The sequence below is a fragment of the Schistocerca cancellata genome, chromosome 1 (genome assembly GCF_023864275.1).
Source record: "Schistocerca cancellata isolate TAMUIC-IGC-003103 chromosome 1, iqSchCanc2.1, whole genome shotgun sequence".
Taxonomy (NCBI): Eukaryota; Metazoa; Arthropoda; class Insecta; order Orthoptera; family Acrididae; genus Schistocerca; species Schistocerca cancellata.
This window is the reverse complement of record NC_064626.1, coordinates 93,236,062-93,248,459: the sequence shown is the minus strand read 5'-3', so window position 1 is coordinate 93,248,459 and position 12,398 is coordinate 93,236,062. Positions and strand designations below refer to the sequence as shown.

At 42.5% G+C, this 12,398-nt stretch overlaps 1 protein-coding gene across 1 annotated transcript; it reads left to right on the top strand.

The window, feature by feature from the left end:
• Positions 1 to 8,981: 8,981 nt before the first annotated feature.
• LOC126166153 (cuticle protein 67-like) lies at positions 8,982 to 11,435 on the top strand. The gene is made up of 2 exons (XM_049920380.1): positions 8,982 to 9,043; positions 10,944 to 11,435. The coding sequence occupies exons 1-2, from the start codon at positions 9,032 to 9,034 to the stop codon at positions 11,433 to 11,435; spliced, it is 504 nt and encodes a 167-aa protein (XP_049776337.1). The 5' UTR covers positions 8,982 to 9,031.
• Positions 11,436 to 12,398: the final 963 nt, after the last annotated feature.

The window sequence follows — 12,398 nt, the reverse complement described above, 5'->3', positions numbered from 1 at the left end:
AAATTTTCAGAAAGTCTTTAGGAAATGTTTTATTTTTGCAGGAATGAAAGGACACGTTTCAACTCTCAGGCAGCAGGGATGCCTGGAAACACAATTAGTGTTTAATTGGTGTAGTACCATTTGAGTTTAGTTCCGTTTTCAAGAGCACATTTGGAACAAAAGCACCAGGAGAGTCACTTTGTCATCATCTGAAGTAACGAGGATGGAAACGTGCAGCTTTTCGCTATCGGCGCGCTCCAAGTTACGAGAAGCCGAAAAAGTAAACGAAATAAAAATCAGGATAATGGCGCACAGGACAATTAGGACATGATTGTGGAATCAAATGGAATCTTGCTCTTCGAGAAGACAAACTTGAAGCCGTTGCTAGGCCGCAATTATTCCCGTGCAGCGATCATCTTAAAAAAATAAAAATAAAAAAGAACATTTCTTCACACATTTCAATTGATAAAAAAAGGAAAAATGTGGGTAGATTTTGTGCTCTGTAAACATAAAGTCGCACGGTGAGCCCAATCCATTCCCGAGTTGCTTAAATCATATATCCCGATATCTGATTAAGGTATCAGTCTGATGGAATTAGTTTCATATTCTAATCTCTCTGTAATAGAAAAATGTTCCAGAAACATATCCGCTAAATATCTCGTCGTAGTGATAAAAAAAAAATGGTCAGAGCATTTGCGTAGTAAGCAGGAGAGACAGATTCGAATCAGGGTCAGGCACACATTTTCAACTTTGATCTAAATTGATGTAAATTAATGCCCACTACGCCGCTAACTGTCGTTCATTCCTTTGCGTCTTGAGGCTGACGGGAGGTGTGGTACGGTAGTCCTTGCACTTACTATGACCACTATGTGCGGATGCCTCAATCGTCAGAAAATCTGCCTAGTAAGCAGAAGACCTGGGTTGGAATCCTGGGCCGGCCGGGGTGGCCGAGCGGTTCTAGGCGCTGCAGTCTGGAACCGCGTGACCGCTACGGTCGCAGGTTCGAATCCTGCCTCGGGCATGGATGTGTGTGATAACCTTAGGTTTAAGTAGTTCTAAATTCTAGGGCACTGATGACCTCAGAAGTTAAGTCCCATAGTGCTCAGAGCCATTTGAACCATTTTTTGGAAAGGGGCAGATTGAATTTGTTCCACATTTGACCTCCTTCTGTTGTACAAAGAGATTTTGTGTGAATATTCTAGCCGTGCTTAAGTTCTTTGCTTTACTGTAAGTGGTCTCCTTTTTCAATTGCTTCTTTCATCCTAAATTAATTATTGTAAAATTCAACCGCACGGCTGCACATCCCAGCACGAGCCCCCATTCCGCCTATACCCCACGCTAAACATGTACAGCATTACTCAGGGAAAGACACGATTGCATCAATGTAAGTCACTTACGAAGGAAATAAATATGAAGCGCTAGGAACTTGAGGAAAAGTCTGGAGAAAGCTAAAAGAGAATGGTCGTCGAAAGGAATTATTTTTCAGGCAGAAAAGGTGAAACAAACTTCGGTGACATTAAAAAGGTGGAAGCTGGGAATTCTAATTTTAAATGCGGAGGTGAGAGCGGATGGGTGGAAACAGTTCACTGAAAGCCGCTACGAGGATGAGATGTATAGAAGAAATGGGACTCGATATGGGAGATATGGAGCCCAGAATTCAGTAGAGCTGTGGGAGACTTGTGATCGTACACTGATCTGACAAAAGTCATAGGGAGACCTCCTAACATCGTGTCGGACCTGCTTTCGCCTGTCGTAGTCAAGAAGCTCAGAGTATAATGAACTGAAGAAGTAGTTGGAAGCTCCCCGCAGAAGTTTCGAGCCGTGCTACCTCTATAACCGTCAATAATTTCGAAAGTGTTGACGGCGCAGGATTTTGTGCACGATTAAGTCCCGTAAATGTTCGTGTGATTCATATCGGGCGATCTGGCTGACCAAATCATTCACTCGAATTGTCCAGAATGTTCTCCAAACCAATCACGAACAACTGTGGCCCAGTGACATGGCAAATTCCATCATCCTTTGGGAAAATGAAGCCGAGGAATTCTTGCAAATGTGAAAAAAAAGTGAACACAGTCCATACTACTATGGGACCTCCACCAGCTTGCACAGTGCCTTGTTGACAGTTGGGGTCCATGGCTTCGTGGGCTCTGCGCCAGACTGGAATCCTGTCATTCACTCTTACCAACTGAATTCGGGTCTCTTCTGGCCAGGCTATCGTTTTCCACTCGTCTAGGGTCCAACCGACATGGTTACGAGCTCAGGAAAGGCGCTGCAGGCGATGTCGTGTTGTTGTCAAAGGCACTCGCGTCGATTGTCTGTTGCCATACCAAATTATTGCAAAATTTCGCCGAGCTGTCCTTAAAGATACGTTCCTCGTACGTCCTACAATGAATTACGAGATTATTTCACGCAGTGCTGCTTGTCTATTAGCACTGACAATCCTACGCAATTGACGTTACTCTCGATCGTTACGTGAAGGTCATCGGCCACTGCGTTGTCCGTGATGAGAAGTAACGCCTAAAATTCGGTATTCTTGACACACTCTTGACACCGAGGATCCAGGAAGGCTGATTTTCGGAATGGTGTGCCCCATATGTATAAGTCCAGCTACCATTCCGCATTCAAAGTGTGTTAATTCCCGCCGTGCGGGCACAGTCACCTCGTAAACGTTCTCACATCAGTCATCTGGGTACAAACGACAGTTACACCAATCCACCGCCCTTTCGTACCTCTGTAGCATTGCTATCCCATGGCTTTCGACTTCTCAGTGTATATATCAGAGGCTATAGACGACATCTCTTCGGAACTTCGGAAATCATTCGGGAAGAGGTGAGTAAACAACTGCTCAAGTTGTTGTGTGGAATCTTTGAGACTAGAGACTTTTGAACAACTGCTCAAGTTGGTGAGCATAATCTTTGAGAAGAAAGACTTTTGGAGAAATATCATCCACACAATTCCGAAAAAAAATATGGGACGGCAGATAAGTGTTGGAAATATCGCAAAATCGGATTAACAGCTCACGCATCCAATTTAGTGGCAAGAATAACTGCAGTAGAATGGAAAAGAAAATTGAGGTACTGTTAGATGACGATCTACGATAGGTGAAGATACGAACGAAGTAGTTCTTATGTTGCACTTGATAATGGAAACTAGACTTAAGAAAATCCAGACAGATTTCCAGCATTAGTCGACGCAGAGAAGGCGTTCAACAATGCAAAATGAAAAACATAAAAACGCTTCCCTCTATGTGTAAAAGAAACTTGTAGAAACACTTATTCATCCTATTTTTGATTACGGCGATATTATCGTACAGTGCCTTTCTCAGGATGCGCCAGTGCGCCTGGAACTGGTTATAAATGCCTGTGATCTTTATATCTGTGATGTTCGACTTTCTGACCATATTTCACCGTCACATTTACAGCTACCATTGCTGCGTACAGACAAGCGCAGGGAATTCGAAGCCCTCTGTCTTCTCTACTGTCTTATCAACGTGCAGTGTCCTCCATATATCTCCTCTACCTTAACACTCTCGTCTGAGAAACATAGCAGAAAGACCCATTCCCATCAGAGCAAAATCCTTGCTGTCTCACTCCATCGTTCAGCCACTTTCTCGAATTCATTACCGGCCGCTGTGACCGAGTGGTTCTAGGCGCTTCAGTCCGGAACCGCGCTGCTGCTACGGTCGCAGATTCGAATCCTGCCTCGGGCATGGATGTGTGTGATGTGCTTAGGTTAGTTAAGTTTAAGTAGTTCTAAGTCTATGGGACTGATGACCTCAGATGTTAAGTCCCGGAGTGCCTAGAGCCATTTGAACCATTTGAATACATTCTCAGTAGCAGGAACCCGACTTTGGAATAACCTCCCGTATTGTATTGGAGAATTAAATAACATATCCACCTTCAGAAGATAATGACATATCTACTACAGCAACAATAATGATTACCATTTTCGCTGTACGCAGTTGTTACCTTTTTGACATCCTTCTTTCCAATTAGATGTTCTTGATTTCCTAGTATTCTTCGCTGGCGGAGTCTTCTTAAAATTCCTTTTTCTAGAACTCACTATATCAGAAAACATCCATTTTGTAAACTATAAATTCTCTTTATGTTTGCCAGTATCATTAACGATATTATTATCATTATTATTATTATTATTACTCTTATCATTATTAGTGGTAGCAGCAGTAGGAGTACTCGAGATCACAGTTCAGTAGTTCACAGTCAGTATTATTTTCTCACAATGTCACTATAGACACTCATATTATTTTAATACTGTTTGCCATATTAAACTTGTTACTTCATGGGAACTAAATGGTTCAAATGGCTCTGAGCACTATGGGACTCAACATCTGTGGTCATAAGTCCCCTAGAACTTAGAACTACCTAAGGGGCTCCGGAACGCCCTATACTTGCAATGTTAAAATAACGCTTATAAATTACATCTTTCCACACAAAGTATTTGAGGTAGGAAGTTGAACTTTTTACAGATTATTTATTGGAATATGGGCTACAACAGGGATTTTACAAAATTTTAGTTCAGTTATTAAAGATGATTTTTTTTCAATTGTAATGAAAATTCACAACATTTTTTTTCAATTTTTTATTTATATATTCAAAAATATACAGTTTTTTGGAAAAAGGCTGTGTTAAATTATGCAGAAGGTAGTGTGTAACATTTACTGAAAGTTTGAAACAAATATGTTTGGAAGATCCTTAGAAAACATGTAATTAATATGAGAAAATAAAAGTTTTGGGAATCGAGCGACAAAGATTGGATTAACTTTTTAGTGCATTCCAGGTCCATAGGATGGATTATCTTCATCCTCTGCAAACTCCTCCTCCAGCTTCCTCTTGTTCCTCCTCCTGTTTACTCTTGCTTGTATTTCTAGACTCTTTACAGCCCTGCCTGCAGCCCGAAGGCATTCCGTGTCTAAAGCAAGCATCGCTCGTACCATGTTAGAACCTATCTTCATTCCCATATTTCGAAATACCTTGCACCTTACAATGTTGCCATCATTGAAAGTCGCAACAGCATCATACACACCAAAGTGAAGTGTTTCTATTCCAACAAATACAGTCTTGGGGATTCTCGACCATATAACACTATTTACACTTTCATTGGGGTTTTGAGTTTTTCCGTGAATACACTTTTTCAACAGTGCAGGTGCTGCTAAGTCTCTGAAAATAGGTTTTATCACCTCCATTATTGCATGAGGCAGACTATGCTTATGAGTGTACACTTCACCAGTTAGCAATCGTTAATAATAACACCATTTGACAGCAGTTTAACAGCGCCACAGTGGGTCACGCCCATGTAGAACACATTTCAAAAAAAAATTTAAAAATAGTTGTAGTCTTCGGAATTGAATAAATTATATATCTATTAAAAGGTAATAGTCTGCAGATTCAGAAAACGCAAAAAAGTAAAAATTGAACTTTTCATGATTTTGAGCCTTTCCGGAACCCCTTAAACCTAACTAACCTAAGGACATCACACACATCCATGCCCGAGGCAGGATTCGAACCTACGACCGTTGCGGTCACGCGGTTCCAGACTGAAGCGCCTTTAACCGCACGGCCACACCGGCCGGCTCGTGGGAACTAACATATAAATTAAAAGTACTGTATGTATGAAACCCTGGTCCGATATAAGATGGAGTCCGATTGCCTGAATCGGATAAGCTTAAATAAGTAGACAAGGATATAAAAATAAATAAATCGAAGAAGCGATGACGCAGATGAAAGAAAGGATCCAGGGTGAGATTAAAATTCAGGGTGTAAGCGTGTCGATGATAAGATTCGTTGACTGCAGAAGACAAGAACTGCAGAACCTGTTGAACGGAATGGACAGTTAATGAGTACAGAATACGGATTGAGGGTAAATTGAAGAAGGACGAAAGTAATGAGAAGTATCAGAAATTAGAGTAACTATAATGTCGACTTCGAATTTGTTGGGCACAATGTCGACGACATTAAGGAATTCTACTGCCTTTGAAGCAAAATAACCCATGAGTCTAGCACAGGCAGAAAAGACATTCCTGGATAAGGTGAGTCTGTTACTCCTAGTATCAAACAACGGCCTCTATTTCTCGAAAGCTTTTGTGAGAACATATGTCTGGAGCACAGCATTGTATGGAAGTGAATCGTAGACCGGAAAAGAACAGTATTGAAACGTTTGAGATGTGGTGCTTATGAAGGGTGTCGAAAATTAGGAAGTGTGATAATACATGGGGAATACAGAAATTGGAATACGTCCAACATATGTTACTCTAAGATGATGAGGTTGGCACAGTTGAGAAATTCATGGTGTGCTGCATCAAACCACTCACAAGACTGATGACTCAAAACGAAAAAGTCAAGTATGCATGCAGTAGGTTAAAAAACGTAATAACTAACCTTATAATAGCCTTCTTATTTAAAGAACATGTTCTGATTCCGACAAAAATTCTGATCGTAGTATAGTTACGGACTATGGTGAAACAGGAAATATTCCTATCTGAAGGCAACCTACTGTACATCAGATGCATAAAAACCAGGAATGGTGCTGCCATTAAGACAAAACACTTCAAAGGTATTTTTTATTTTAAACTATTGTCCAAACAAACACTATGTGCAGGAAAAGCGAAAAGTCACAGTACGCAAAGTACAAGTGTTCTAACAAGCTCACATGGAAGCAAACATGGTAACTAGAACGTTTCAAACACGAAACAAAACTTTTCTAAGAAAATATTGTGCAGTATTCTGCATGTGATGAAATTGTGCGCAACAAGGCGATTAAAATAAAAAGTAACACAAAAACAACATATTACCCTTACTACATTAGCAACAATGTACAGTGAAAGATCTTAACCCTTTCACACTCCTCGTTACAGTTGTGTACATCAATTTTTACTGTGTCTTAGATGCAACGGTAGTATCTTTTCGCGAAAGAAACCTTAAGCTACACATTTGTAAATGTTCAGTCTTTTCATCGTGCGCAAGTGCTGTCAGTTGATCGGTATCTGTGTGAAAATATCAGAAAGTCAATGTAGCAATGTGCAGGTGCTAGTGATTAGCATAATACACAGATGTGATTGGTTTGCTATATTCCACTGTATAACGGAATATTGCTATGGTTTTTTTGCTTGGTAATTATTGAATGGTCATTGCACTATTAACTACAACAGAGAATATTTCGTAATTAGTTATTTTAGTCGAAAAAATGAAGCCAAGTTTCCAAGATATGTTTTGAAAACAAGAGCATATTTTTGTATAAATCTTGTATCCAAAGTCATTAAAAAATCACCTAAGAGCATTGCCACGTAAATAAAAATTTTCCTCGCTCCAGAAAAACTTCAGGTCTGAAAGGGTTAAACTCGGATGGGACCTCCAGCACTGATAAAAAGAGAGTCCCACAATGAAAATCGGCACCCTAATTTTGAAAATGTAGGGTGAGGGGTTGAGAGTTGGTTAACACTCACACTTTTTACCTCTGAGTGAAACCTTTAAGAAAATGTAACCTGCAAAGTACATAATATGTTTTTTGTTAGTGACTGATATCATGTAAAGAGAAAACGTTTTCTTGTCTACTGTTCACGGAATTCTGCAATCCCTTTTGCATGAGCCCACGTTATTAACCTCTGACTTCATGAGGCAGAGTGCGTACAGGGATGCCAGAGTCAGAATTACGAGCATGTGGAACTATGGGCCTCACAAAATTTGCAAAACGGTTCCATAAATTTTGGGAATGAATTTTTGAAGGTGATGAAAGTACCGTAAACTAAAAGTTGGAGCTTTGTAGACTGTAGTCCCTCGTACTTTTTTCATTTTTAGCTGTTGACAAACTGTATTCTTGATCTGGTGCACGAGATTTGCGATCTTGCATGTTTGTTGTCCGTCACTGCTCATAAGGTATCAGCGAGTAACGATTTTCACCTGATTTCAGTCAAACAGACGTCTTCCTCATCCCGAAAAATTAAATCTGATCCAAGGAGGGAGAGGATTCTGAATCAGTTAAAAGGAATGTGGCGGTGATCCAGAACAGTATCCTAGTCGAAGCTTTATCCCTGGTGTTCCACAGCATCTGCAATCGGCGCTGTCAGTGTGTCACTCAGTTTTAAACATGGGTGTCTCTCGCAAGCGTGTATTAGTTTCAGCATAGGATTATAAAGCCAATGGTCCACAGCACGTGGTCGTGCGGTAGCGTTCTCGCTTCACACACCCGGGTTCCCGGGTTCGATTCCCGGCGGGGTCAGGGATTTTATCTGCCTCGTGCTGACTGGGTGTTGTGTGCTGTCCTTAGGTTAGTTAGGTTTAAGTAGTTCTAAGTTCTAGGGGACTGATGACCATAGATGTTAAGTCCCATAGTGCTCAGAGCCATTTGAACCATAAAGCCAATGGTTGTAGGTAACTGTTTGGTACACTGACTTAGGTTTCGACACCGCTACGGATGTCTTCGTCAGAACGAAATTTTGAGAACCCGTAAAATTACATTGCGAAAAGGCAATGGTCAGAATTAAGAGCAGACATGACCCAGAACAGTATCCTAGTCAAAAAACAAAATAAAACACGTTCTAGCCTTTTGCCACGTGTGCTAGGAACAGCATCAGTGTGTGGTAAGTTATGTTCAAAATTACATCGTAATTTATTACGAGGTAGTCGCGGAACTTACTGAATCTACAGTGGTCTTCGAAAGAGCAATACAGGTCCGAGACAAGCAGATTGTAACGTCCACACAGCGCAACAAATTAACTCAGTTTCCAGGCTCCATACGTGTCGCAAGTATTTCGCGAATGTACTCAGTTATCTCGCGCGCGGTAGTAATTGCGAATTGGTTTCCCCGGAGGCTACGCAGGAGCGATGTCCGGGTGGGCTCGCGGCCTGCTCCAGCCCCCGGGGGCAGGCCTCCGCCGCCGCCGCCGCCGCCGCACCCTTACGTCAGCCAGTGAAAGCACCGGGCACCGCCATTGTCGCCGTCACTATAAAGGCAGGCAGCAGGACTCACAGGGCACACTCCGCAGTCCACACTCCACACTCTCCTTCGCTCCTCTGCCGCAGCTGCATCAACACCCGCAATGGCCTTCAAGGTAAGCCGACGGACCAGCACAGGTCCTCTCGATCGTTAACACAGCATGCTGGCCCCACCCGGCGTCTGCCGAGGCCGCTCACCTCTGACCTTAGCCGGGCCTCTCTCCGTCAGCCGATGGACAGTTTTTCAAGTGACCCAGATTTGACGTTTCCTAAGCACGGCATTAGAAGGCTGGTCGGTACGACACGTTCTCGTTAATAACCGACGTTTCAGTCAAATACTAATGTACCCTTGTTCTCTAGCGTACCAGCATCTAGGATCGTGGGTACCAACCTGGGGGGTAATTAAGCTTTGAGAACGACAATGAAAATGTCTGAGGGATAGAAACAGAAACGTGTCATTTACGAAATTAATAATCTTTAAAAGCTATTTCTATAATCGCTAATACGTTGTAACGTCCCCTTAGAAGAATTGTATACGAGACTGTGCTTAAACTGACACACAGTATTTTTAGCGCAACGCAATCTGACTTTCAAAAATCCCTACAAAAGAATAGCCCTGACTAACATTAACCTATACGTTTCACAAATCACTTACCTCACCAAAAATCTTCCTTACTCGAACTGCTGCAATACAGCGAGCGCCACTACTGCCAGCTAAATAAAAGATTCAAACTACGGAAGGCACTAACTACTGATAGGGATAGTTAGCAAATGAAAGATTTTAATGGAGAACAAACAATGCATTTACCTTAATATCATCACAAGTCATAATATATGTAATTTCAAAACTCCGCCATCTCTCTCCTCACATCCACCACTGCTGGCGGCTCACCTCTAACTGCGCAACGATAAGCGCTGTTCACATCCAGCTGCCGCTGCCCAACACTACAATGGCAGACAACAATGCAAATTAGCCACAGACTGCACACAGCACAGCCAGTGATTTTCATACAGGGCGCTACGTAACGTTGCCAATATAAAAACCTGAACAGCCTACTTACAACGTGAGACTGTAATACTGGTTGCGTAAGTTAAATACTAGCATTAACGTGTGACACAATGTGGTGGAGATTACAACTTGCGAAACTAATTTATGAGCAAAATTTTCCTCACAGAGTCCATCCACTTCACACATACTTCTTACTATGCATCTATGAGAGTAAAATGGAGACATATACATCACATACACTTGAATATCTCATCAAAATGCTTTTCCTGAGTTGTAGATTTGTAGATAGCTCCCGCAATAGACCAGAAATTGATTAATTATTCACTTCGCAACAATAAACGAACTAATTGACAGTGCAACACAGCAGTAACTACGTAATGGCTATTCCACTGCTGTACAGCCTGCACGGAATTATTATTACTATTATTCTTATAATTAGCGGCAGTCTTCAGACACAAAGCACACACTGCCTTAAGTTCTCCAATTTCTACCAACTCAGAAGTAAGGAGTGCAGCAATCAAGTAATTTTCAAGCAACAAGTTTACTGCATGTATTTTTATTTGTTTGACTTTAAATGGGGTGCAGAGTGGGGGTGTAGCTAGTGTCGCTAGGAAGACAAGTAGCGCACAGCAAGTATGTTTTATAACAAGTGTCTACCCTCAATGTGGATAGTTAGCTTTGTTTTCCGAGATGGAGTTGTAGATAGCTGTAGCGAATCTCGATCTGGCACATAGTTATCATCTGGCAGCAAGGTTCATTTCGCCACAGTTATTTCGGTGCGGTTGTCTGTAGTAACAACTCATTTTCAATTTCAATGTTGCTCTGTAATTTTGTTTCACTTCTTCTTCCTTCTATATTCGCATATCAGTTACACAACAGCTGAAGTATTAGGTTGCACAATGACTCTTTCTGCATTTCTCCCACTCCTAACAAAGACGTACTGTGTTTTTACACTCGCTGACGCTCGTGAAAACCCTAGCTGAGACACCTGTCACTGTTCATTACAGCTTGCCGTCTTCGCCGCCGTCCTGGCCGTGGCCCGTGCCGGCTACTTGGGCGCCCCCGCCGTGGCATACGGCGCCGCCCCCGCCTACGCTTCCTACGGCGCGCACGCCGTCGCCCCCGCAGCCATCACCTCCCAGCACTCCAACATCCTGAGGAGCTACGGCAACCTGGGACAGGTGTCCACCTACTCCAAGACCATCGACACCCCCTACTCCAGCGTCAGCAAGTCTGACGTGCGCGTCAGCAATGACGCGCTGGCCCATGTCGCCGCCCCCGTGGCCTACGCCGCCCACGCCGCCCCCGTGGCTTATGCTGCCCACGCCGCCCCAGTGGCCTACGCCACCCACGCCGCCCCCGTGGCCTACGCCGCCCGCCCCGCCGTCGTCAAGGCCGCCGCCCCCGCCGTCGGTCTGCTGGGAGTCGCCTACTCCGCCGCCCCCGCCGTCGCCCACATGACCTACAGCAACGGTCTGGGTCTCAGCTATGCCTGGTAGATTGTGATGACAGCTGTGTGTTTCTATAAAAAATAAAATTAATTTCACAAAATCTTTGCTCTACATTTATTTAATCATTACTGCATAATGAATTCCTTTGGGTGTAACTGATACTTTCCTTATGAATTATTCGTTTGTGACTCATCTGCAGTAGTTAGCTATGAGAGGCTATTAGTTTCAGAGAATAAGTATCTCATTATGCCCATCCTGCTGCCACAGACAATATAAGTGCAGATTGACAACTTACGCCACGTCAAGTGCTTTGCCACAGACAAATGTTGAAGATGTTTGATTACTTTTCTGAAAACTGTAACCTACAATTGACAGAAAACTTTATTTATTGCCCACAAATTAACGATACTGATGACCGATAAAGAAACATCAAAGTTGTTAGTTTAATAGTAGCACATTTAACCTATTCATGAAGTACAGTACAGCTGACCAAGCACAACGTGTTCGTGGAGAAGAGGAATATACTTTAGCACTATTCGTACACTTACCACAAAAGGAATGTGTGACACTCTACAATTCACTTCTGAAGTGGAGGAATAAAGGAGTAAGGTCTAAGATACCCTGTGTATTTCGCACTTCAAATAGTTTCAAAAACTTTATTGTCCTTACACATCCATCAGTTATCCTAGATATCATTTGAAGGCCTTATTTCAATAGTGGTACAAGTCCATTACCTCCACTTTTCTGCCTATAATGCTTCTTGCATTAATGATCTATACAAGCTACTTAAACACTTCATCCACGCCAACACGAATGTTTAACGCTCTTCTGCTCTTAACACATTTCATGTCAAACATCCCACTCATTTACCCCAACCCCTCCTCGAACCCTCCCAAGACCCTTGCTCTCGATCTTGCATATCCCATTACAACTCTCAAGCTTTTCCCTTCTTACTTCATAAATTGTTTCTCACATTTCTGAAACACTGACTCCGGCCCTCTCCCCTCCTAA